Source organism: Nelumbo nucifera, chromosome 1 (assembly GCF_055504915.1).
Source record: "Nelumbo nucifera cultivar China Antique chromosome 1, China Antique-T2T, whole genome shotgun sequence".
NCBI lineage: Eukaryota > Viridiplantae > Streptophyta > Magnoliopsida > Proteales > Nelumbonaceae > Nelumbo > Nelumbo nucifera.
In genome coordinates, this window is record NC_142649.1 from 26,947,822 (window position 1) to 26,975,213 (window position 27,392).

Sequence of the window (27,392 nt, forward strand, 5' to 3'; positions counted from 1 at the left end):
TCCAAATTTAATAAAATAGGGGATGGTAATGGGATGAGTTTGGGGTGGGAACTATATTCTTTGTCCTTAATCCCAATTTTGAACAAATCTGATGTAGCGCGATCTGGTCACTCATAGCTAGCAGGGGCCTCGCTCCTAGCTGGCAACGGACAATACCTGAGAAAGAGAAGAAGACAAAGGATTCCCGGGGAGTTCGCCCGACGGGAACACTCCGATGCTTAAGTTAGAACTCGATGGAGAGCTTAGAGAGTAGTAGAGGAAAATAAGCTAAGAGTAGAGATGCGCACTTACCTCTTTCTTGGGGGTCGGGACCCTTATATATTAATGCTTTGTCAAATCGGGTGTAACCGCCTCTGATTCTCTGCTACAGTCGTTATTTGCTAGGGCTGATTCGACTGGTGCAGGTATCCGTCATAGAGTACGGTCCTGTCAGTTGAGAGACGTTTTTCAGGGCTGGTGTGTACGATGCCGCCTGACGAGAGACATGGACATAGTCCCCTGGGCTGGCAAGTGTTGTGCCGCCAGACAAGAGATGTGGGAGCAATCTGACGGGCACGGTCTTGTTAGATAAGAAACTTTCCCAAAACTCCGAATTGCTCAATAGCAAGCTTCTTTGTAGCGAGCTGCCTTATAGCAGACTATTTTGTAGCGAGCAGTTTTACTAGGGTTTCAACGAGCTCATTATGCCGAGTTGTGGCCAAGCTGTCATGCTGAACTGTCACTTACGTCAAATCATATCCACATGTTGCCTAGTCAGGAGGTCGAATCAAATCACCCTCCATCAAAATCCTTGTCTTCAACCCCGACCCTTGTGCCAACGATAAAAGTTATCTTCCATCCTCAATTTTAAGAGAGATGGATTTTACTTGAATTTCTAAAAATTTTTAATCAAAAATATTTTTGAAAAACAAATTTACTTAAAATAAAAACTTTTAAAATATAAATAATATTTTAAATATATATATAATTAGGATCTACTCTTCACAGAACTTTCCGTACAAGACCTCACGGCCATGACAAATTGTGAGACCAGTGTGAGGAGCAGATCCGCCAGGACAATCTGTGAGATCGGTATGAAGAGCGCTCCGTTAGAGTAGATCCGGACTCGGGTGAAGCGGGACTTCACTCGCCATATCTATTCCCTCCAGATCGGGTTCTTATGAATCTCCTCCGCCGAATCAATCTCCATCCCCACTCCATCCTATCATAATTGCTCCATCCTCAATTTTGAGAGAGATGGAGAAAATTGACATCCTATCATAATTGCTCCATCCTCAATTTTGAGAGAGATGGAGAAAATTGACATCCTATCATAATTGCTCCACAGCTCCAGTTAACTCTACCCACGAAAACAAAAAGCATTCTCCAAGAAGTAAGTGGTCAAATAATATTTGGGAAAAATACCCGAAACACAGATGCAGAATTCTGAATTCCAGCCCCCTACAACTAGCCCTGTACCCTATAAACCACATCCTGCCCGTGAATTTGGCATCAATTCACGGTCAGGATGCATTCCCCCTGTACTTTGGGCTGGGCTGATTTGTACTTCTCCCATAATACTTCTACATTATTTGGCCCGGGTGGATCGGGCTTGCTCGATCCAATTCTAACTTTGTGCTAGCTGTAGCCACAATTTCCAATGCAGGCCGAGTCTGTAAAACTGTTACCCGGCTCTGTGGCCTAACACGATCAACACGCTATCTCTCGCTTGTAAAGTTGTAACAGTAGAGAGAAATAGAAAGGAAGGTTTGCAAGCAAAAGGACGGCAAAATTTCCAGAGATAGAGGGATGGTGGGACGCGGACATGGCATCATTCATCCCCTGGAGGTGGCGGAGACGGTCTTAGAGGTGGCCGATGTCGCTTGGAGCGCTGTTGAGCATTGCCGCCATCTCTGCCACCATGGCGAACATGGCGACCATGGCCCAGCTGACAACGAGCACGGTTGCGCCTCTCCTGACGAGGAATTAGCAGCCCTCTGCTCCGAGAATCGCCACCTCAGAAGCTTACTTGAGCAGAATCTAAAGCTCCTCCAACAGCTCTCCCAATCTCCGTATCTATTGAAAGATTGTCCTCCCGATGTGCGTATATTATCGTTTCCCCTTGATCCTTTTCTTTCCTAATTCCTATCTAGGTGGCTTTGATTCAGGGTTATTTTTGTGGGTTCTATATTCTGAACTGAGTAGTTTTCGTAAAGAAGGGAATTTCTTCTTTTCGTGTTCATCAGAAAGGGAAAACTTAACGCGGTTATCTACATGTTGAAGATATGTTTTGCAAATTCTGAACGTTTCACAATTCACTCGTTTGGATATCTAGCAAATCTTGTTGTTTGGTTGACTTGGTTTATGTTGATTATCGGTTGGCTTCTATTTAAATTGTGTTGGTTAGATTCATAGTGGTATTTGGGTGGACGGAATCCTCCTCGTCTCCTTCCTCTTTAAGCACAGGAAGTAATCAGGAACTTCATTCGGCCATCCTTTGTTGGGATTCAATTGTTTTATTGATCCCAAACTTACAAATGCTATGTATCATCTAATTTTCATAATTTCTCTTTTTCCTTTGATTCTTAAGCTCTATCAAGAGACCATTAAGAACTTAGGAACTGGACATGGAACCCAACAACGCTCTATCTCCACTGCTGTTCAATTAGAAGAAGCTCTATCAGATGCAGTTCAATTAGAAGAATCTCTTCTATGAACCAGCTTCTGTATATCTCCACTGCTGTCCCATTGTCTGAGGTTGAAATTAATCTAGAAACTAGAAGGGAAGAATTGGGCATGGACTTCCACCAGTAATCAGATCAAGCACTTTAAGGTGGAGTGCAACTTAAAAAGTATTCTTATTTAATGCAGCTAATCATTCGGCACCATTTTACTGCATGATATTCTACTTCTTGCTTGCTAAAGGAGCTAAGTAGGAGATAAAAGATGATGATAGAGGCTGCAGCTAGAAATTAGGATTTGAAGTGGATTCAACATTATTTTACTGCATTCTCTATTATGGTTAAGCTCAACTTGGTCTAAAGCTCATCTAGTGGTGTTGTTCCAAACTTCCTATTACTGGATTTAAGTAGTTACAAACTGTTCTTTTCATTTTACACTTTATCAGCATGAGTAATATTATGATTATTATCTGGAGCCAAAACTGATTTTGAAGAATCTGTTTCAATTTTCAGCTATACACTCGTCTCATTGCTACTGTGGATTCTAAAGACTTTTTGACTCAATTGGAATCACTCCATCAGGAATCTAGAGATGCAACAAGCAATATATTTCCCTTTAAAGAAGTTACAGGTTCTTTTATATGTTCAAATGCTAGTAGTTGCCAACATTTTTTCCTAATCTCTCATTAACTTATTTTTCTTTTTTTGTTGGTTTTGATTATTGAATTAGGAGATGATCTGCATTCAGTTGAAATTCTGATAAATGTTGATCAGGAGGAACCTAGTTGGTGGGTGTGGGTCACAGATGAAATGATTACAGAAGAGTGGAGTGGAATTGATAATGAAAGTTATGTGATTGTTAGTGAGGAACATGTAGTTGAAGGGGTTGCTAATTTCATAGCCAAATGCATTGTCTCAAACCCCAAAGCTAAGGTATATGAATACCAAAGCCCCTTATTTTGTCTTCAAACCATGTAATCGTATCTAATGAAGATTGGTAATGCCAAAATTGCAGAGACTGAGTCCAGAGCAACTGCAGAAAAGTAAGTCTTTGTTGGAACCCTGTTGATTGAAATCTATTCTGGGTAAAATGTGTTTGATAAGATTATGCATATATTTGAAGATTGAAATTAGCACAGTTATATGTGAATTTTGTTACTCTTAGCTGTATATCCTCTCCTTTTGATATGATAGTTACATCTATATTTTTGTGAAGATAACAACTGTTAAAGAAAACCTTTTGAGTACACTTCTAGGCATTAAGTTAGTTAGACAATTTGAAGACTTTTTCATTGCTTGAGCTTTACACTGTTGTAGTGGCTCAATGGAGCTAGACTATTTTGTTCTTTCACCATAACCGTGTGAAAGAATCATAGCCATAAATTTGTTTTTTGGTAAACCATAACCATGAATCAGGTAGTGGGACTTGTAACTGTAAACCATAGCCATAAATTTGTTTATGGTTTTTTGGTAAACCATAACCATAACCATAACCATAGCCATATATTTTTAGGAGAACTCTAAAAGCTTGTGGGACTTGTAAGTTGTAACTATGTATTGTGCTCCTCATTGGGAGATGAGGCTGTGTCTGTGCCTCCTCTCTTGGGAACCTTGTTGTACTGCATTGAATGTTCTACTGCTTAACAAAATTCTTACCTTACCTTTTTCTTCAAAAAGAATTGTCTAGGTGAGGACCTCTTAGGATTAAAAAAAAAAAAGCTGTATGATGTTTTTTTTATTTCTGTTTTTGTTGTGAAATTTGGAGTATTATTCCCATAGCATGTTGTGCTATCATCTAATAAATTTATCCATACAAAGGGTGCCTTCTACCTTTTTTGATCTCTCTTCTTTTATCATCGAAACCTTTTCCTTTTGATAGAAGGTTTGGTTAATTTGTACTGAGAATAAAAGAAAAAGAAAAGAAAGCAGGGGCGGGGGTTGAAACCTTACAGTTAAATAATTGTCCTTACATACGAGATCAGCAACGGAAAAGAACCACAAATACAATGATGAATTACTGCTCTTGGAACTTAACTGGAGGCAGGAGAGATTTGTTCAGAAGTTCCAGCTTACGTTGTTTAAGTCTAATTAGAGGTAACTCCATACTAAAATGCTGGTAGCTAGGTCCATATAAAATCTACATAAGGTAGGACTAATATCATCCAAGGCTGGACTATAAACAATTTTAAGGGAAAATTGAAGAAGGAAATAATGTTTTTATGGGGTTAAGTCGAAGGTTTGGGTTTGTGTGGCTAGGGAGAGGTCTAAGGAAGGTGGATGAGGGTTTACCTACGGTTATTGGACTATTTGATTTGATTAGAAAACTATTTTTGAGCTGAAATTCCAGCAATATGAACTATGCAGAAACTTCTAGATAGCTAAATAAAAAAACTAATATCTTGACATAGGATAGAATTTCTTCAAGTTGTGTTTAGGGAAGATGATGGAATATGGAAGGATTTTGAGATGGTTTCACACAAGGATGAGAATTCCCAAGATTGGGAAGTTTTGAAATCTATGGATTTTAGTAGATTTTTTTTAAAGCTGTTATATGAAATGAAAAAGGGCCTAAAATATGGAGAGGGATGAATAAGACCTGGTTTCACCAAGATTTGACAGGGGTGATTTAGAGAGAAACTTCTCTCTACAGAAAAGTGTGTGAAGTTTGAAAAATGAGGGAAATTGAATGGCCAGAATCAATTCATCCTTTATCTAGTGTCATATGGTAGCTTTTGATGGTTTTGTCCCAGGTGCTTGGTGGCTATTGTTGCTTAACTGAGAAAATTTGCAAGTGAAGATGAGAGAAAAGGGAGAGAAGAAGAAAACCTAAGAATCATTTTAGGGTTTTTAAAACCACTATAGGGCTTTGGGATTGTTCAGTAGAAGACACAAATAGCAGAAAATAATCTCCAAATTCATTAGCCACATTTTTGTAACTTTACACACAGAAACACATATATACTGTTCAGCATCAGCCAAACTCCATCATAAACTAATAAAAGTCAATATTATAATTTTGCTTCTCATACTCCAAATAAAAAAAGCATTAAATAATTCTTAAATTGCTTAATCAATAACTGATGTAGTATATAAAAAATAACTGAAAATTTCACTGCAGCTAAACTAAGATTAGAAAAATGACCAAAGTGCCCCTATGAATAGAATCAGCCAAATTCTTGAGAATATTAACAATTGTATTTTGGTCTTTTTTCCTTCTTAAGTATGTCCTTAAAGGGTGTTTATGATTCCCATCACCACCACTCAGGACCTTGGATATCTAGGACCTACTTTGGTAGTGGCCTCTTTTGTAGCTTGCCTATTGCTTTAGGGGCTGTTATTATAGCATTCAGAAGGCCAGTAACATTCTATAATCAGGAGTTCAAAATCCAATTTTATAAGATTCCATATAATTTGTAATACTGGGAATTCTGATCTTTTTGCCAAAACTGACTGCTCAAAATCCCATAACCAAGATGTTTATGGATTTTAGTTGGGCTGGATTTTGGATTTTTTTTTCAGAAGGCCAGTAGCATTCTATAACCAGGAGTCTAAAATCCAATTTTGTAAGATTCCATATAATTTGTAATACTGGGAATGCTGATCTTTTTGCCAAAACTGACTACTCAAAATCCCATAATCAAGATGTGCATGGATTTTAGTCTGGCTGGATTATGGATTTTTTTTTTCAAAGAAGGTAAGGCATTGTATTAATATAATTATGATAACAAGAGATACATCTTCCCATGTACAATACTACAATGTACATTGGGAATATACAAAAAGAGTATTCAATCAAAAAAGGGTCCAACTTTAAAAAATGAACCAAGTTGAACAGTGGACACCCTAATTGACATAATGCAAACTCCAAGACAAGGGTGCAAGGGCATGAACAAGGCAGTTTTGCTCTTTAGTTTGGAAGCCCTGCAAGAACTAAAAAGATGCTGCAATGGTGGTTCCACCTAAATGACAAGAAATTAGGAAAAGAAATAAGAAAGAGAAGCAATAAAAAGGATAACTAGCAATCTCACTGCTGGGATCCAATCGGCTTGTTAGTTGTTAGAGTGTCACTAAGTAGAAAGAGAGGAAGGTGGAGTGTCACAATTGGGAGAATGGACTTCACTTTTCAACTACAAGTTGTAGGGATCAAACTGTATCTATTCTAAAATGAAAGTGTGGGTCAATGCCTATTATAGGAGAAGGTTAGGTTGTATTGATAGGCAAGAAAACAAAAGGCCATTACCCAAAGTGGTCGCCCTGATACTCGAACCCATGTTCTCACACTTGCCAGCCCAAGATTTTATCATTACACTAAGTAATGGCCACTGCTAGGAAAGAAAGCAATATTACAAGAATGCCAATCTTATCCTTTTGGGATTTTCCTTGGAATATTCTCTTTCTGGCGCCATATGGATTGGGCCTGTTAGAGTGGGCTAGGTATGGGCTTGCATATGAGAAGATGGTAAATGATCTTCCATAGAGAGAGTTATTATTAGTTGTGGGGCATGTAGACACTATGGTAGCACAATTTGTATGAGCTTAAGACCACAAAAGTAAGGACCATTGATACTGCAGCATTAACTACCTTGGATTCTCACTAGAATATGATTCTGGACAGAATCCAGATTCTAGAACGTCATCTAAATAGGCTAATGCTTACAATTGGTAACCTCCAGGGCTGGACATCTAGCACTCTTTGAAGTCTCTATTTATATTTATAGAGTCTAAAATGCCTAGGTGTGAGATCCTGTTAGGGTTTTCATCTCATAGAGTTTAGGGTGAGGCGTGAGAAATGATGTTCACTCTCTCTCAACCTTCAAATTAGAATCTTCACTCTATTCATACTAGTTAGTGATCAAGATTATAAAGCCATCCTACAATTGCAAAGAGGTTAACCAACACATTTGCAATACACCCTTGAGATTGTGGAAATTATCAAAGCAGTCATTTTGAAAGAAATGAAATTTTTGTCCTTCCACGCAATAGTGTCATAATTTGACCAGAAAACTACTGTAAGATCACTGTCTTACCCAATCACAATCACATGGAGTTTATCCAAGAGTTCTATTACTACCATGAGACCTCATAACATGTTATTCCAAAAACCATTTTGCAAAATTAATACTTAATACATAATAAATAGGGTTCATAATTCTTTTAGAGTAAATACTATAAAATGTCCACCTGTGTGTTATAAGAGTCCCAATATGATCAGGTCACTTTAGGACAGTTTCTAAGAAACTTTCAATACAACCAACTGACCAAGATTGAGCTTTTAAGACGCTAAAGTTAGGCTAGGCAATAAGAGGTGCCTTATTGCAAAAGCCTAGATGATGTGTTCTTTTTCCCTAATAAAAACCCTGAATCCTAGGGTAATTTCTTCGGTTCCGTAGCAACTAACCATCGCTTTCACTAATTTTCAATAAAAACTATAAAATTTATTTTAAAATGTAGATAATCAACATATTCATGGAAAGAACGGGAAAAAGAAATGAAATTCCAATATATATATATATATATATAGGGGTTGAGCTCCTATTTTTGTCTTAGGAAAGGAAAAACAGGAAGGGTTGTAGAAGGCATGCACCAACATGTGTGTTGATTGAACACTACAAATAAGAAATACTAAAAAAACTAGTAGACCCACAAAATGGATAATTTAGTGTAATAATGTTTACTTCATTATTATAATCTAAAAATAATTAAGAATATAAAAATATTTTATAGCACCATGTATAAAATAGCTAGGTACTTCAGCAAAATGACCTTCCATGGGTAATCTTATAGCTTAATTGTTTTTTGTTGTTTTTTATCAATAACATCAAACTTTCATTAGAAAATATATGCTAATAGTACATGGCAGATAAGTACAAAGTGTACATGGTAAAAAGACAATGAGAGATAAAAACTCTTATCTCTCACCACACCCAAGTTTCTAATTTACAATTGTTCCCCGAAAAGTGTTTCTCTTCCCACCCTTGTTTGGCTAAGCATTTGCTACAGAATTAGCACACCACTTTATCCAGTTGAAAGAGATTTCCATCTCTTTTGTTAGCCATCTAAATTTCTTTTTTTCATTGTAGAGAACACTGATGTGGGCCCCACAACTATGGTCCCACTGTGTTCGTAGGTAGAATGTGTTCTAGTCATCCTAGGGTTAGCTGGTGGTCAGTCGGTTATTTCAGTTGTTATTTATTTCAGTTTTATTTTGTTCTATTTGTTATGTAAATACTAAGGGCAGATCTGTTCTTTCCATGTAATGAGCATAACTTATAAATACTAAATAGAAGTGGCGGCGGCAGAACATTCAGATTCTATCCCTCATTTCAACCCTTTGTGTTCTACAATTCTCTCTTCTCTTCTCTACATTTTCCTTCTATTTTCGAACCTGAAATCTATTAGGGTTCAAGGCTGATAGCAGTTTTGAACTTCTACATGGTATCAAAGCAAGGTTAGGGTTTCTCATGTGAATCTAGTCCAACCGACCACATGAGAACCATCTAGGGCTAGAAGCTGAGAAAGTAGAGTTCGTTGACTGATTCTTGGAGATCGCCAGAGGGTTTAGCAGCTGTTGAAGACTTGCCACGGTTGCAAAGTGTTGGTGATCAGGAAGAATCAGAGAAGACTAGGGTTCGGGTAACCTTGGAAGGCAGCGAACAACATTCTCTTGTAAGTTATTTTATTTTCTAAGAGAAGTACTATCAGAGAAGATTGGTTGGACCTATCTAGAAAGGGCGGCCGAACTATTCTAGGGTTTTCTTCTTTCTATTCTCTAGGGTTTGGTCTTAACCCTGCGGCAAACCCTACTAATCTTGTTGCAAACCCTGCTGCTGGGCCGAGCCTTGTGATCTACCTGTGAAGCTCTTCTTAAGTTTTTTTCAGCATTGATCAGTTTTAGGGTTTCATATTAACCCTATTACAAGTCTTATCTGTATGGTACTGCTTGGAATGTGCGGCTGAGAATTTTTTTTAAGGACTTATTAAGACCCTAATTCTGCTTTAGCATATCAGATCATTCTCCAAACTGTATTCAGATCTTTTTTGGGGTTTCAAACTCTTTTAAGGAGTGAAAATTGTACGGACTGTTGCTATTGTGTTTGCTAATTGGTTTTAGATTAGACTTATACTGGTTTCATGAACATATACCGTGAATACAGATTAGTTCTATACTGATTTTTGATTGTGATTGATAATCCAAGTGCTGTTCTTCGACTGTAGTAACCCTAATTTTTGAGACTACTGGTTCTTGAACGAAATGGAGTTTAAAAATCAGGTAGAAGGCAGTTCTGGGAACAACAGTTATGGTAGTGTTTTTGAGACAGGTTTTCAGATTACAACCGTAAAATTTGATGGATCAAACTATTTGGAATGGGTCCAATCAGCCATGATGGCTATTGGGGGAAGGGGTAAATTAGGGTATCTCTTGGGAGATGTGAAAGAACCTTCCAAGGGAGACCCCATGTATACCAAGTGGGTTCAAGAAAACTACTTGGTTATGACATGGCTATGTAATTCTATGCAGCTTCATACCAGCCGAAATTACTTGTGGGCAATGACGGCCAAGGAGATATGGGATGTTATGAAAGAAACTTATTCCCAACCCCTTAATGTTGCCAGAGCTTATGAATTGAAATGTAAAGTGAACACTCTTAAACAAGGAGAGAAACCAGTTTCTGTTTACTTTTCTACCTTGAAGTTCCTATGGCATGAGATTGATCACTTAGAGACTCTTGAGTGGGAGAGTCCCAAAGATGCATAGACCCATAGAAAGCAAGTCGAGACAAACATGGTGTTTGAGTTTCTAGCAGGTCTGAATTCAGAGTATGATATTGTGCGGCAACAGATATTGACCAAAGATAGTGTGACTCTCTCCCAGGCATACTCCTTAGTGCATAGTGAAGAGACCAGGAGGAAAGTCACGATGCAACCTCAGCCTCTTACACCAGCCCTTGTAGCTGTTAAACCTAAATCAGGAGGTAATTCAGAAAGGGACAGGAAGAAGGAAGATAAAAGAGATGTGGTATGTGAGCATTGTAAGAAACCCAAACACACAAAAGAAACATGTTGGAAACTGCATCCTCATTTGGTCCCGACAAAGTTGAGAAGCAAGAAGGGTAATGCTCATAAAGCTGTGAACACTGATTCAACATCCTCGTCTGGCACAAGAGGCACACCTTTAGAGACCTTAGCTGCAGTTCGGACTGCTTTAATACAGTTGGAAAAGGAAGTTGGGAACTCAGCTCAGCCACTGCAGTCATCATCAACCCCTACCACATCTGCTTTCGCACATTCAAGTACCCGAGCCTTAGCCTACCATGCCTCAGTTCCAGGTACTACTGAACCCTGTTAGGTAATAGATTCAGGTGCATCCGACCATATGACTAGCTTGCCTTTCATTGTTTACCACTTATCATTTGTCTTCTGGTAGGGATAAAGTATCTATTGTTGATGGTACTCTCCCCATTTCTAACAAGGGTGACATCAAGCTATCGAATACTATCTCCTTGTCTTCTGTTTTGCATGTTCCTAAGCTTGATACTAACCTTCTTTCAGTTAGTAGTATTACCAAACATTGAACTGCTCAGTAACTTTCTTCCCTAACCGATGTGTTTTTCAGGACTTGGAGACGAAGAAGGTGATTGGGACTGGTCATGAGATGAATGGGATCTATCTGCTCAGGGAGAGTTCTCATCAGGAAGAGTCAGTGGATAAGAAGTCACTTGTTTCTCAGATTGTGAGTCCGGTTATGCTTTGGCATAACCGATTGGGTCATTTGTCTTTTCGATCTTTAAAGAGTCTGTTTCCTACTTTGTTTGAGTCTGTTGAGTTGTCCCAGTTGAAATGTGAAAGTTGTGAGTTTGCTAAACATTGTAGAAAATCTTATTCATTGAGTAATAAAAGGAGTAATAGTTCTTTTGATATTGTGCATACTGATGTTTGGGGGCCATATCACATCCCTTTTATGGGTGGGTACAGATATTTTTTGTTATTTGTTGATGACCATACTCGGTTTTCTTGGGTTTATCTTATGCGTTCACGAGATGAGGTTCCTGCCCCGACTCAAAACTTCCACCAAATGATCCTAACCCAGTTTGATGCCAAGATCAAAGTTCTTAGGTCTGATAATGCAAAGGAATACTTTGCTAAGCCATTGGCATCTTATCTTCTTAATCATGGGGTTATCCACTAGAGCACTTGCCCTCATACACCTCAGCAGAATGGGGTTGCAGAAAGGAAGAATAGGCACATCTTGGAGGTGGCTAGATGTATTATGTTTACCTCCAATGTCCCTATTCGCTTCTGGGGTGATGCTATCCTCACGGCGGTATATCTTATTAATCGGGTTCCTTCCCAGGTTCTTGATATGAAGACTCCTTTTTCCCTTCTATACCTAAATGAGGAGTTGTTTACTGTTCCCCTTAAAACATTTGGTTGTACCTGTTTTGTTCAGCTTCTCGGATCCCGTCACTCCAAATTCGAACCAAAGGTCTCCAAATGCATCTTTCTTGGTTATGCACAAACTCAAAAGGGTTATTGCTGCTATCATCTTATCTCAGGGAAGAAGTTTGTCTCCATGGATGTCACTTTCTTTGAGGAGACACCCTATTATTCTCGGGTTTCTCCTTAGGGGGAGAGCAGTGAGAGTGGGGATTTGGGTCATTTTCTTCAGGGGGAGCGCAGTGAGGGTAGGGTTAATACTTTTGGGGCTGTTCCCTTACCTATTCCATTGGGTGATGAGGGCTGCAATAGTGAGGGTGGTTAGAGGGATTGGGAGTTGAGAGTCTATCACAGGCGATGCAGGCAGGTTGATCCCGGTCATCAGCAGTCCAGGCCAGCTCCAACCTCTTCTGTGGCTCCAAGTTCAGGTATTACAGTCCCAGGGCCCACAGAGACTCCTTCCACTGTTGCCACTTCACCTGCAGACGACCTTGACCTTCCCATTGCCGTCCGTAAAGGGAAACGGCATTGTACCACATCTACAGCCCACTGCATTTCCCAGTTTTTATCCTATGATCGCCTATCTCCCTCCTACAGGTCCTATCTTACTTCCGTTGCCAATGTCCCTATTCCAAGAACAGTGCAAGAAGCCCTATCAGTCCTGGAGTGGAAAGATGCAATGCAAGTTGAAATGGATGCCCTGTTGAAAAATAATACCTGGGAGCTAGTTGATCTGCCCAAAGGAAAGAAACCAGTTGGATGCGGATGGGTATTTACTGTGAAGCACAATGCGGATGTCTCCATTGAGAGGTACAAAGCTCGGCTAGTTGCAAAAGGGTTCACCCAGACTTATGGTATATATTACTTGGAGACCTTTGCCCCGGTAGCCAAGATGACCACCATTCGAGTTCTATTATCTCTTGCAGCAAGCCACACTTGGCCTTTGTACCAAATGGACGTTAAAAATGCTTTTCTGAATGGAGACCTGCAGGAAGAGGTTTACATGCGGTTGCCTCCTGGATTCTATACAGAGACAGGTAAGAAGGTCTGCCGGCTCAATAAGGCATTGTATGGTTTGAAGCAGTCACCTAGAACTTGGTTTGATAGATTCAGACTAGCCCTTGGGAAGTTCAGATGTGTACAGGCCCAGTCAGATCATACATTGTTCATCAAGAGGGTGGAGTCCTCTCTGACACTACTTGCAGTATATGTTGATGATATTGTGGTGACAGGAAATGATAGCCATGAGATTGAGTCCCTCAAACAGCTCCTTCATCAAGAGTTTGAGGTGAAAGATCTTGGTGCATTACGGTATTTTTTGGGTATTGAGGTTGCTAGATCTAAACAGGGGATCTTTGTCTCTAAGAGGAAATATGTTCTAGATCTGTTGGCGGAAACTGGAAAGTTAGGTGTCAAGCCTGCGGATAGACCCATTGAACAGAACCACAGGATTAGTGCAGAGAGTGGGGAGCCTCTTGAAGACAAAGTTATGTTCCAGCAATTAGTGGGAAAGCTCCTATATCTCTGTCCCACTCGGCAAGATATCAGTTATGCAGTTAGTGTTGTCAGCCAGTACATGCATTCTCCTAGAACCACGCATCTTCTTGCAGCAGAAAGAATATTAGCATACTTGAAGTGATGCCCGGGTAGAGGTATACTGTTCAAGAACAATGACCACATGAAGGTGGAGGTCTATACGGATGCCGATTGGACTGGGAGTGTTGATGACAGTACTGTGCCCTTGCGGGAGGTAACCTTGTCTCTTGGAGGAGTAAAAAACAGAGTGTTGTCTCTCGATCTAGTGTTGAAGCTGAATACATGTCAATGGCTAACGGAGTGGCTGAAATTCTATGGCTGAGATCACTACTTGAAGAGTTGGGTATTGAGTATGAGAAGCCCCTGATGCTGTATTGTGATAATCAAGCGGCTATTAATATAGCGCACAATCCGGTGCAGTATGACAAAACTAAACATATTGAAGTTGATCGACATTTTGTACGAGAGAGGGTCTCATCACAAGAAGTGCGTCTCCTGTACATCACATCCAACATGCAGCTAGCAAATATCCTCACCAAAGCTGTACCAAGGAAGAAGCTAGAGGCAGATCTATCCAAGTTGGTAATGATAAACATTTATTCCCAACTTGAGGGGGAGTGTATAGAACACTGATGTGGGCCCCACAGCTATGGTCCCATTGTGTTCATAGGGTAGAATGTGTTCTAGTCATCATAGGGTTAGCTGGTGCTCAGTCGGTTATTTCAGTTTTATTTTGTTCTATTTGTTATGTAAATACTAAGGGCAGATCTGTCCTTTCCATGTAATTAGCATAACCTATAAATACTAAATAGAAGTGGCGGCGGCAGAACATTCAGATTCTGTCCCTCCTTTCAACCCTTTGTGTTCTACAGTTCTCTCTTCTCTTTCTCTTCTCTTCTCTACATTTTCCTTCTATTTTCGAACCTGAAATCTATTAGGGTTCAAGGTTGATAGCAGTCTTGAACTTCTACACATTGCTGTAGATGCACATCTGAATCATCTCATCACTTTGTATCCAATTAATTACAAATCTCGAATCTCCCTCAATAATCAGTTTTCTAATAGTCAGTTCTTTTGCCCTTTGTATACCCTCCATCATGGTTAGAACTTCTGCTCTGAGAGAGTCTCCTTCCCCAACTGGACCCTAAAAGAGAGCAATGATTTTACCTTCCTCATCTCTGAATACTTCACCTATACCTGATCTTCCTGGGTTTCCCAAACTACTACCGTCAAAGTTGAATTTAATACAGCCTCTTTCTGGTGGATATCATTGGTAATTAGAAACAACCATAGGTAATGAAGATTCAGTAACTTCTTTCCAGTTTCTGAGCAGATTGTCCATTGATACATTTGAAAAAGCATCTATGGACTTAAGCCAGTGTACTGCTCTAATCAAAACTGTGTCCCTAGCCTCTTCAAAGCTTTTCTCTTTTTCTAGAAAAACTCTAGAATTTCGTTCTTCCCAAACTGTACTCTGCAGACTTCAGACACCTCCACATAGATTTTCCCTTTTAATTTGGCCATGCAAAGGAAGATGGTGCAAATAGGCTTTGAACATCCAGTGGTGGATTGCACCTGCACCCAAACAAGGAGAAAGACCATTCCCAAATAGTAGTAAAGGGGCAAGAAATAAGCAAGTGATAGCAGCTCTCACCATTAGCTTTACATAGATTATTGCCAATGAGGGGATAAGCACCACTTTGGTTGCTTTCTTTGAAGCAAGTCACAAGTATTAATCTTTCCATGAACAGCTTTCCAACAAAAGGCTCCAACTCTAGGTGGAATAGGCTTACACCATATCTCCTTAGTAGGGAAAGGAAGCAGAGAGCTAAGAAAGGGTTGAAACAAGGCTTGGAAAAAAGATACAGAAGAAAAGGAGCTGGAAGGAGTACAAGTCTAAATTCAGTTGTCATCCTTGGAAGGGTCAAGAAAGACTTCTCCAACAATTCAAGTAGGGTTAGTACATTCTGAAATTCATAGTCTCTTATGCCCCTTTGAAATCCCAAGTCCCAATTAATGCCATTACTCAGATTTGAAAGAACAAAGAACTTGGAAATAGGTTCATTTTTGAAGCCAGAGAATGCAAACAGTGAGGGGAAATGTTCCTTCAAAGGAGCTGACCTCAACCTGGCATGTTCCCAAAATTTAATACGATTACCATTACAAGGATTGTTTTTAATAAAAGGTAGAAACAGAGGCAGTACCTCATTGATGGCCTTCCGAGGAGAAGCTCGAGTTGCCCTTGCCAGCGCTCCAGCATCCCAGCTGTTAACCAAGAGCCCATGAATGCTCACTACCACCTTTGCCCACAACTTGTCACGGTCTTTTGGCATTCTCCATAGCCATTTTCCCAAGAGAGCTAAATTTCTTTTCTGTATATTACCTAGTCCCAACCCTCCTGCATTCTTACCTCTGCTAACCACTTCCTAGTTAATCCTATGATCTCTCTTTCTTTCCCCTGGTTTCCAAAGAAAATCTCTCATTATCTTCTCTATCTTCTAGCTCACACCCATTGGAATCTTAAAGACTGGCATATAGTATATAGGTAGGTTGGATAATGTCGATCTAATCAAGGTAATTCTGCCCCCCCCCCCAATAGGTAAATACCCTTTCTTCCAACTAGCGAGCCTTTTAGAGAACCTCTCAACCACTGGATTCCAAAACCTTGCTTCATAGGCAGCCCTAAATAAGTGAGAGGCCACTGAGCAATATTACACCCAAAGAGATTTGCACATTCTGCTGTTTCCCCTTCTTCCATATTTATCCTAACTACACTACTCTTTTCAAAATTTATTTTTAAATTTGGCATTCTTTCAAACAATTGCATCACCAATTTCAGATTCTTAGCCCATTCTAAATCATCACCCGCACAGAAAAGCATAGTATTTGACAACTATGCCAAGACTCATTCCATATTCATCTTGAGGTCATCCTGAGGTAGAATACTAGAAATTCAGTTACGATTCTTCACTAGCATTCCTAGTATGCAGGACAGGGTAAGGGTCCTACTAATTTAAGTTCTAGTGGTGGGCTTTGTAGGGTGAAAGAAGGGTTTTGGGTGACCTAAGATGCTTTCAACCAAAGAATGAAGAGAAATTATCAAAAAAAGAAAGAAAAGAAATTAGAAAGAGAGAGAACTGTTGTTGTAGGATAAACTACAATGAGACAGATTACTTATAAGAAGAAATAGGTGTGAGAGTGGGAAAAAACAGAGAAAAATTCTTGGCAACAACCAGAATTTCCAAACTTAACTTTGTTCAATCAAGTCAACTCTCCTTTTACTGCATTTACAATTCAATTTATAAACTCGGATGTCTCTTTACAAACTCCAATTTGGACTAGAAAACTGACCCAAGTGAACTTCTAATTGCTTTAGAGCTAAGACAAATCCATAGGTAACTCATAAGGATACTTAAGTAAGGACTCTTAACTCTTTTTTTTTTTGATGAATTTCTTTTTTTTTTTTTTGAGATCAGCAAGAAAAAAGTTTATTTTATTAACATATGAAAGAGATTAATACAACATGAAGGATAGACTGCCAACCCAAAAAACAAACAAATTTACAGTGAAGCCCAAAAGAGTTGCTGCCTCATGACGCCCTGTTTAGCAAGAGTATCAGCCATCCCATTTCCAGTCCTTCTAACCCACTTAAATTCAACATTTAGGTCCTTAGAGGTACTTTCCACTTCCCTACAAACATGCCAAGTCCATGAATATGGCTGGTACATCTTGCCCATGAAACAAGGACTCTTAACTCTTAAAACAACTCTAATAATACTTTCCTAATCTTATTAAAACTAAATGTAAAGACACTAGAACTTATTAAAAATAGTAAATCGTGAATTTACTAAAAATAGTAATAATGGGAATTACTATAATAGTAAGCTTGAAAGTTACCATAAGTAGTAAAATAGGAATAAAATTCTCAAAAACAGAACCTACAACTAGAAAATAAATAAATAAACTGAAACAATACCAACATACAGGTATTTGTCATTTACATGATGCCCTTGGTATATCAATGTGATTTGACATGCTTTTACATCTAAGTAGTTCATGTCTGAAAATGAAAGTGATATTCAATGAATCTTCTCAACTGGATCATGTCAGTTTGTATTTTGTATCCATATGTAAGTCTAGAGTCTCACTCAAATGGTTCAAAAATCACTACCACATCCAACAACCACTATGTCAACCATACAAGTGAGTTGCCCAGCCTCATCTTCAATTGTGATGTCTCAGGTCTACAAGGATCTAGGTCATTTAAATCTCCTATGGGTAAGTCCCACTCAACGCCTAGATGGCCTACAATATTACTTGAGTGAGAACCTTCCACTCACACTAACACATAGACTACAACTATTATACCTCATATAAAAATGTCTCAATTCGTTAATTTAATCATGAATGTATAAAGAATCTTGTCTTTAAATGAGCATATGGAAATGACATTACCAACACCTTCTATATCAAATTTAGTTTTTTCAATGAGAGGTTCATTTGTAGAGAACACTGATGTGGGCCCCACAACTACGGTCCCACTGTGTTCGTAGGGTAGAAGATGTTCTAGTCTGCCTAGGGTTAGCTATTGGTCATTTAGTTGTTTCAGTTGTTATTTATTTCAGTCTTATTTTCTGCTCTATTTGTTATGTAAAGACTAAGGGCAGATCTGTCCTTTCTATGTAACGAGCATAACCTATAAATATTAATTAAAGTGGCGACGGCAGTACATTAAGCTTCTGCTCCTCCTTTCAACTCTTGTGTTCTACTGCTTCTCCTCCCTCCCTCTTCTTTCCTCTTACCTTTCTTCTTACTTTCGATCCTGAAATCCATTAGGGTTCAAGACTGATAACAGTCCTGAACTTCTAATTGGTATCAGAGCTAGGGTTTCTCATGTGAGTCTAGTCCAACCGACCACATGAGAACCATCTAGGGCTGGAAGCTGAGAAAGCAGAGTTCGTTGACTGGTTCTTGGAGATCTCCGGAGGATTAGCGGCTGTTTGAAGAAGTGCCACAGTTGCAGTGAGTTGGTGATCAGGAAGAATCAGAGAAGGCTAGGGTTCGGGTAACCTTGGTAGGCAGCGAACTGCATCCTATTGTAAGTCTTTTATTTTCTGAGAGAAGTAATATCAGAGAAGATAGGTTGGACCTATCCAGCAAGGGTGGCCGAACCACTCTAGGATTTTATCTCTCTATTCTCTAGGTTTTGTCTTATCCCTGCGGCAAACCCTAGTATTGGACTGAACGTTGTGATCTTATCCCTGCGGAAAACCCTAATAGTTCCCCTCAACATTGATCAGTTTTAGGGCTTCATATTAATCCTAATACAAACCTTATCCGTACGGTACTGTCAGGAGTGTACGGCTTTTAGGACTGATTAAAACCTCAAATTGGCTTCAGCATATCAGATTGTTTTTCAAACTGTTTTTCATTTTTCTTTTGGGGTTTCGAACACTTCTAAAGGGGTGAAAACAGTTCGGACTATTGCTGTTGTGTGTGGTTGTTGATTTCAGATCAGTTTATACATGTTTCATGCACATCTACTGTGAGTACAGATTGGTTCTATACTGATTTTGTGATTGTAGTTGGTAGTCCTAGTGCTGGTTTTGACTGTAGTAACCCTAACTTTGAGACTTTTGGTTCTTGACCGAAATGGAGTTTAAGAATCAGGCAGAAGGCAGTTTTGGGAACAGCAGTTATGGTGGTGGTTCTGAGACAGGTTTTCAGATTACAACCGTAAAGTTTGATGGATCAAACTATTTGGAATGGGCCCAATCAGCCATGATGGCTATTGGGGGAAGGGGCAAAGTAGGGTATCTCTTGGGAGATGTGGCTGAACCTTCCAAGGGAGACCCTATGTATACCAAGTGGGTCCAAGAAACTTACTTGGTTATGACATGGCTCTGTAATTCTATGCAGCCCCATATCAGCCGAAATTACTTATGGGCAAAGACAACCAAGGAGATATGGAATGTGATGAAAGAGACTTACTCCCGACCCCTTAATGTTGCCAGAGCATATGAATTGAAATGTGAGGTGAATTCCCTTAAACAAGGAGAGAAACTGGTGTCGGTTTACTTCTTTACCTTGAAGTCCCTGTGGCATGAGATTGATCACTTAGAGACTCTTGAGTGGGAGAGTCCCAAAGATGCTCAGGTACATAGAAAGCACATCAAGACAAACAGAGTGTTTGAGTTCCTGGCAGGACTGAATTCAGAATATGATATTGTGAGGCAGCAGATTTTGACCAGAGATAGTGTGACCCTCTCTCAGGCATACTCCTTAGTGCACAGCGAAGAGACCAGGAGGAAAGTCATGATGCAACCTCAGCCGCTTACACCTGCCTTGGTAGCTATCAAACCCAAAACAGAGGGTGATTCAGAGAGGGACAAAAAGAAGGAAGATAAAAGAGATGTGGTGCGTGAGCATTGCAAGAAACCTAAACACACAAAAGAAACATGTTGGAAGTTGCATCCACATTTGGTCCCGACAAAGTTGAGAAATAAAAAGGGTAATGCTCATGTGGCTATGACTACTGATTCAGCATCCTCATCTGGCACAAGAGGCACACCATTAGAGACCTTAGCTACAGTTCGGGCTGCTCTAATACAATTGAAGAAAGAAGTTGGCAGTTCAGCTCAGTTACCGTAGTCATTGTCAGCCCCAGCCACATCGGCCTTTGCACACTCAGGTACTCGAGCCTCAGCCTACCATGCCTCTGCTCCAGGTACTACTGAACCTTGTTGAGTAATAGATTTAGGTGCATCCGACCATACGACTAGCTTGCCCTCTTTATTTACTACTTATTACTTATCTTCCGGTAGGGATAAAGTATCTATAGCTGATGGCTCTCTTGTCCCTATTTCTGGCAAGGGTGACATCAAACTGTCGTATACTATATCCTTGTCTTCTGTCTTGCATGTTCCTAAACTGGATACTAACCTCCTTTCCGTTAGTAGTATTACCAAACATTTGAACTGCTCAGTAACTTTCTTTCCTGACCGATGTGTTTTTCAGGACCTAGAGACGAAGAAGGTGATTGGGGCTGGCCGTGAGACAAATGGGATCTATCTGTTCGGGGAGAGTTCTCGTCGGGAAGAGTCAGTGGATAAGAAGTTACTTGTTTCTCAGGTTGTGAGTCCGGTTATGCTTTGGCATAACCAATTGGGTCATTTATCTTTTCGGTCCTTGAAGAGTCTGTTTCCTACTTTGTTTGAGTCTGTTGAGTCATCTCAGTTGAAGTGTGAAAGTTGTGAGTTTGCTAAACATTGTAGAAACTCTTATTCATTGAGTAATAAAAGGAGTAATAGTTCTTTTGATATTGTGCATACTGATGTTTGGGGGCCATATCACATTCCTTTTATGGGTGGGTACAGGTATTTTTTGTTATTTGTTGATGACCACACCCGGTTTTCTTGGGTTTATCTTATGCGTTCACGAGATGAGGTGCCTGCCCTGACCCAAAACTTCCACCAAATGATCCTAACCCAGTTTGATGCCAGGATCAAAGTGCTTAGATCTGATAATGCAAAGGAATACTTTGCTAAGCCATTGGCATCGTACCTCCTTAATCATGGGGTTATCCACCAGAGCACTTGCCCTCATACACCTCAGCAGAATGGGGTTGCAGAAAGGAAGAATAGGCACATCTTGGAGGTGGCTAGATGTATTATGTTTACCTCCAATGTCCCTATTCGCTTCTGGGGTGATGCTATCCTTACGGCGGTATATCTTATTAATCGGATTCCTTCCCGGGTTCTTGATATGAAACCTCCTTTTTCCCTTCTATACCCCAATGAGGAGTTGTTCATTATTCCCCTCAAGACATTTGGTTGTACCTGTTTTGTTCAGCTTCTCGGTCGCCATCACTCCAAATTTGAACCCAAGGCCTCCAAATGCATCTTTCTTGGTTATGCACAAACTCAAAAGGGTTATTGTTGTTATGATCCTGTCTGAGGGAAGAAGTTTGAATCCATGAATGTCACTTTCTTTGAGGAGACACCCTACTATTCTCGGGTCTCTCCTTAAGGGGAGAGTGGGGAGCGTGGAGTTTTGGGTCCTTTTCTTCAGGGGGAGTGCAGTGAGGACAGGGTTAATACTTTTGGGGCTGTTCCCTTACCTATTCTAGTTGGTGATGGGGGTTGCATTAGCGAGGGTGGTCAGAGGGATCGGGAGTTGAGAGTCTATCACAGGCGATGCAGGCAGGTTGATCCCGGTTATCAGCAGTCCCGGCCAGCTCCAACCTCTTCTGCGGCTCCAAGTCCAGATATTACAGTCCCAGGGCCCACAGAGACTCCTTCCATTGTTGCTACCTCACCCTCTGCAGACGACCTTGACCTTCCCATTGCCTTCCGTAATGGAAAACAGCATTGCACCACATCTACAACCCACTGCATCTCCCAGTTTTTGTCCTATGATCGCCTATCTCCCTTCTACAGGTCCTATCTCACCTCCGTTGCTGATGTCCCTATTCCAAGAACAGTGCAAGAAGCCTTATCAGTCCCGGAGTGGAGAGGTGCAATGCAAGTTGAAATGGATGCCCTGTTGAAAAAGAATACCTGGGAGCTAGTTGACTTGCCCAAAGGAAAGAAACCAGTTGGATGTAGGTGGGTATTTACTGTGAATTACAATGCGGATGGTTCCATTGAGAGGTACAAAGCTCGGCTAGTTGCAAAAGGGTTCACTCAGACTTATGGTATAGATTACTTGGAGACATTTGCCCCAGTAGCCAAGATGACCACCATTCGGGTTCTATTATCTCTTGCAGCAAGCTACACTTGGCCTTTGTACCAAATGGATGTTAAGAATGCCTTCCTGAATGGGGACTTGCAGGAAGAGGTTTACATGCAGTTGCCTCCTGGATTTTATGATACAGAGGCAGGTAAGAAGGTCTGCCGGCTCAATAAGGCATTGTATGGTTTGAAGCAGTCACCTAGAGCTTGGTTCGACAGATTCAGACTAGCCCTTGGGAAGTTCGGTTATGTGCAGGCCCAGTCAGATCATACACTATTCATCAAGAGGGTGGAGTCGTCACTGACACTACTTGCAGTATATGTTGATGATATTGTGGTGACAGGAAATGACAACCATGAAATTGAGTCCCTCAAATAGCTCCTTCATCAAGAGTTTGAGGTGAAAGATCTAGGTACACTATGGTATTTTTTGGGTATTGAGGTTGCTAGATCTAAATAGGGGATCTTTGTCTCTCAGAGGAAATATGTTTTAGATCTCTTGGCTGAAACTGGAAAGCTGGGTGTCAAACCTGCAGATACACCCATTGAACAGAACCACAGGATTAGTGCAGAGAGTGGGGAGCTGCTTAAAGACAAAGTTATGTTCCAGCGGTTAGTGGGAAAGCTCCTATATCTATGCCTCACTCGGCCAGATATTAGTTATGCCATTAGTGTTGTCAGTCAGTATATGCATTCTCCTAGAACCACGCACCTTCTAGTAGCAGAAAGAATACTAGCATACTTGAAAAGATGTCTGGGTAGAGGTATACTGTTCAAGAACAATGACCACATGAAGGTGGAAGTCTATACGGATGCCGATTGGGCTAGGAGTGTTGATGACAGAAGGTCTACCTCTGGATATTGTGCTCTTGTGGGAGGTAACCTGGTCTCTTGGAAGAGTAAGAAACAGAGTGTTGTCTCCTGATCCAGTGCTGAAGCTGAGTACAGGTCAATGGCTAATGGAGTGGCTGAAATTCTTTAGCTGAGATCACTACTTGAGGAGTTGGGTATTGAGTATGAGAAGCCCCTGATGCTGTATTGTGATAATCAAGTGGCTATTAATATAGCACACAACCCAGTGCAGCATGACGGGACTAAACATATTGAAGTTGATCGACACTTTGTACGAGAGAGGGTCTCATCACAAGAAGTGTGTCTCCCATACATCACCTCCAATATGCAGCTGGCAGATATCCTCACCAAAGTTGTACCACGGAAGAAGCTAGAGGCAAATCTATCCAAGTTGGGAATGATAAACATTTATTCCCAACTTGAGGGGGAGTGTAGAGAACACTGATGTGGGCCCCACAACTACGGTTCCACTGTGTTCGTAGGGTAGAAGATGTTCTAGTCTGCCTAGGGTTAGCTATTGGTCATTTAGTTGTTTTAGTTGTTATTTATTTCAGTCTTATTTTCTGCTCTATTTGTTAGGTAAAGACTAAGGGCAGATCTGTCCTTTCCATGTAACGAGCATAACCTATAAATATAAATTAAAGTGGCGGCAGCAGTACATTAAGCTTCTGCTCCTCCTTTCAACTCTTGTGTTCTACTGCTTCTCCTCCCTCTTCCTCTTCTTTCCTCTTACCTTTCTTCTTACTTTCGATCCTGAAATCCATTAGGGTTCAAGACTGATAACAGTCCTGAACTTCTACTTCATTTTCCAAGATCCTTCTTTCTCTGTTTTATTGCCCATTGGAATCACATTTCCAGCATTATCTTCTAAAATGGACGAGTATCACATGATTAGGTTGGTGATTGGCCATAGTTTCATACACGAGTGTCACATGCTTTCTCTTCTAAAATGCATCTTTTTTCGACTTTGCCATCTCTCTCTCTCTCTATTACTGCTTTGGCACCCTGTAAGAAATAGCAATCAGTTACAAAGTTGAAGGGGCTAGAAGGGCTAGGGTTAGACTAAAAAGAACATGGGTCAAAGCAGTAAGAAATGATTCAAGCACTCACAATTTAACAATGGATATGGCATTAAACAGAATGGAATGGCAAAACAGGATTCATGTAAACTTGTTTTCCTAGTGTCTTGTTGGTTGGGTGTTACCTTGACATCCAATAAGATTGTATCTATCTTTTCTATTTTAATAAAATTTTCTTCATTACTATTCAAAAAAAAGGCTTAGCATCATCATCCAAGTCTTATCCCAACTATATAGGGATAACTTTTTATCAGTAATGGTTAAATTTTTTTGAATGAGTATTTGAGGTGGTCACTCGGCATCCCTTCAAAAAAGGTGTGGGATCAAAGCTTTGGAACTGCAGGCTCTCCATGGTATGGCCAATGGGCCTCATGTGCCCCCTGCTCTGTCCTCACCCAAGTCCCTTGTAATGTGTACTATGTAATACCAAAAAAAGAAAGAAAGAAAGAAGAACAAGAAATCTAATTAAAAAGTGAATAAGCAGCAGAATAGGACTATACAAAAGTGAATAAGCAGTAGAACAGTCAAGTTAACCTGATACCTCAAGCACCTAGTATGAAAACCATTGTGTTAATTCACAGAGATACAGAGATGACCTTAGACATACTTTGAGTGTCACGTTTAGCAGTTTAGACTGGATGCTAATCAACCAATGGAATGGAGATGAACTTGTTTCTTTTGTTGCTTGTTCATTAATTAATGTTTGGTGATATTTAACTCTTAAATTTGGTAACTTGCAGCTGTGGTGAAGGCCTTGGGTAGTGTGAACAAGTTGGAGAAGATGTTAAGCATTTGGCATGCTGGGAAGATGTTTTATGCACTATCTACTTGGGGACTTGCTTTTGCAGGGTGAGTTTTTTACCTATTTTAGTTTAGTTCTGTTTGTGGAATCCTTCTATGAAGTTATACAATCCACATACATAGAACCAAAACAGAAAATAAAAAAGGATATACTTCCTCGATAAAAGATAACTGTTTGGGTAAATTTTGAAGATGCCGGCTAGCTTGTTGGTAAAGTCTCCTGCTTGAAGAGGATATCAGGGATGAAATCCTGTCTTCATCATGGTTCAGGCTTCAGGGAGTTTTGGTGTTTGGGGAAGAATTAATATATATGGTTACTCAATCCCTTCTATTGGCATTACATAGGACAGATAACAGGGGAATCAGGGGTGGGGACAAAGCAGAGTAAACATGAGTCCCATTGGCCATGCCACAGAGAGCCTGCAGTTCCACGGGTTTGATCCTGTGCCTCCTATTTTGGAGGGAGCTGACTGACCATCTCAACTACTGGGTCATTGGTGGTCTAGTCGACCCATGGAGGCTTGACAATTGTTCTTCACCCATCCTAAAGACATTTAACCAGTCATTTATATTGGAAAAAATGAAGTAAATAATGTACTGACAACAAAAGTCTATTCAAATTTATCAGTTGTATTCAAAATCAGTGTTCTACTAAGCATATAAGTGCCTTTTGGTATGTATGTAGAAGTTTTAAATGGTGAAGTTTGAGGCTCCTCGGTGAAATGTAGGCATTTGGCCTCAGGAATTGGGACCAGAGATAAAAATACATTTATTAAATTTCAGATAAACATAGATATCAAGCTATAAAGCTGTTATTAATAAACAAGGATTGTAGAAACATACACGCAGGTTCACTTTTTTTCTCTAGAAGAAGAATACAGATATTGTAATTTACATATCTCTTTCTCCTATGTCCTCCCTTTCCCTTTTACCACTTCTTTGTCATAGTAAAAATAAGTATTTAATTATTAACTACCCTAAAAGAGTTTTCAATTCATTATATTTAAACAATATAATGTTCTTTTGATAAGCGAATAATGATTTTATTAATAAAAGAAGTATACATTCACCCTAAGAGGAGGCACGAGATGTTACCTCCCCTTAGAGATGAGGACATAACCATACTCTTAACAGGATTAATATAATTAAGTATATTTAAACAATATAATATTTAATTATTCCATATATTTATTAATATTATTAAGTATAAAAATAATGTTAAATAGTGGTTTATACATGTAGAAACTATAGTTTTGTAATGGTTACTGCCATGGTATGGGTTTCTGGCTGGGCAAATGGATTGTCTAGGTGACAACACTTTGTATACAAGGGAATCTCTCCCTCTTCCCTCCATTTATGAAAGTTTTTGCCTTCCAAAAAACGCAGTATCTTTGGATTACTTTCGATTAATAAACCTTCATTTACATAGGTTCACATTAAAATATAAAGAACATGTAATGACACAATATCAAAATCATGACAATTTATTCGTGATGATGTCACCACTCACCAGTATATTTTGGTAGTGTATTGAAGACTAGTGTTTTACCTCGAAAAAAGGATGAATCAGTTCATAATTATAAACATTAGATATAACTTGGCTGGTATGCATATAGGGCTGATCATAAGTGGAAAAGTTTCTGTAGTAATAACACCACAAACAATGTAGCTCAAAAGATGGTGGATATTCTCAGTGGTTTGGGAAAGAAGACTAGTCTGGATTTGCTGACCACGTAATGCTGGCCACAAGAGCCTACAGCTGCACATCGGGAACATCTCTTGTGCTCTGTTGTAATTCATTGGGAGATGTTCCCAATATGCAGCTGTAGTGTCTTGTGCACACGATGTTGCTACTGGCTAGTGCTTTGTGGTCAGCAGATCCGAACTCATAAGACTATACAAGTCTACTTGGAAATAAGAGAGGTATCACAGGCTAACCGAGATAATTGTGTTGTTAATTTACAGGTTGTATAGGCATCGTGCTATCTTGAAAGTGGCAGCCAAAGGAGTTGCAGTATCCAGCAAAGCTGTTATGAGGGTCCTCTGAAGATGGATGATCCCTTGGATTAAATGCGCTGAAAGAAACTTCCATATATTGTTTAATGCATGAAACCAGACTATCACTGTATAAATGCTTTTTTCATTGTGTTGCATGTCCTGTGGCTGTATATAGTGGTGGCCTTTGCATTCTTTGTAAAAGTGATGGCCTTTGCATTCACTTCCATTATTGTTTCAGAAATCTGAATCACTAATCTGGTGAATGATTGTTTCATTGATTTCTGTAGCACATATGTAGC

The 27,392-nt window shown here is 39.8% G+C and overlaps 2 protein-coding genes across 4 annotated transcripts; both read left to right on the top strand.

The window, feature by feature from the left end:
• The first annotated feature begins 1,645 nt into the window (after positions 1-1,645).
• On the top strand, positions 1,646-27,371 carry LOC104609646 (elongation factor). Of its 3 annotated transcripts, none has more exons than XM_088896307.1 (6): positions 1,647-2,079; positions 3,174-3,291; positions 3,391-3,593; positions 3,676-3,703; positions 25,032-25,143; positions 27,061-27,371. In XM_088896307.1, the coding sequence occupies exons 1-6, from the start codon at positions 1,789-1,791 to the stop codon at positions 27,140-27,142; spliced, it is 834 nt and encodes a 277-aa protein (XP_088752433.1). In that variant the 5' UTR covers positions 1,647-1,788; the 3' UTR covers positions 27,143-27,371. The 3 variants fall into 3 exon arrangements, with proteins under 3 accessions (XP_088752434.1, XP_088752433.1, XP_010274313.1); XM_010276011.3 differs by having other exon boundaries at positions 25,035-25,143; XM_088896308.1 differs by lacking the exons at positions 25,032-25,143; positions 27,061-27,371 and adding an exon at positions 11,275-11,576 and having other exon boundaries at positions 1,646-2,079.
• Positions 19,284-20,950, top strand: LOC148803035 (uncharacterized). Its single transcript, XM_088896306.1, has 2 exons — positions 19,284-20,358; positions 20,649-20,950. Exon 1 carries the CDS (start codon positions 19,284-19,286, stop codon positions 20,280-20,282), a length of 999 nt encoding a protein of 332 aa, XP_088752432.1. The 3' UTR covers positions 20,283-20,358; positions 20,649-20,950.
• Positions 27,372-27,392: the final 21 nt, after the last annotated feature.

Coding starts and splice junctions, on each gene's coding strand:
- LOC104609646 (XM_088896307.1), top strand. CDS start 1,789: ATGGTGGGACGCGGACATGGCATCATTCATCCCCTGGAGGTGGCGGAG. Junction 3,594..3,675: donor TCTCAAACCCCAAAGCTAAG/GTATATGAATAC, acceptor CCAAAATTGCAG/AGACTGAGTCCAGAGCAACT. Junction 3,704..25,031: donor TCCAGAGCAACTGCAGAAAA/GTAAGTCTTTGT, acceptor TTTGGTAACTTG/CAGCTGTGGTGAAGGCCTTG.
- LOC148803035 (XM_088896306.1), top strand. CDS start 19,284: ATGGAGTTTAAGAATCAGGCAGAAGGCAGTTTTGGGAACAGCAGTTAT.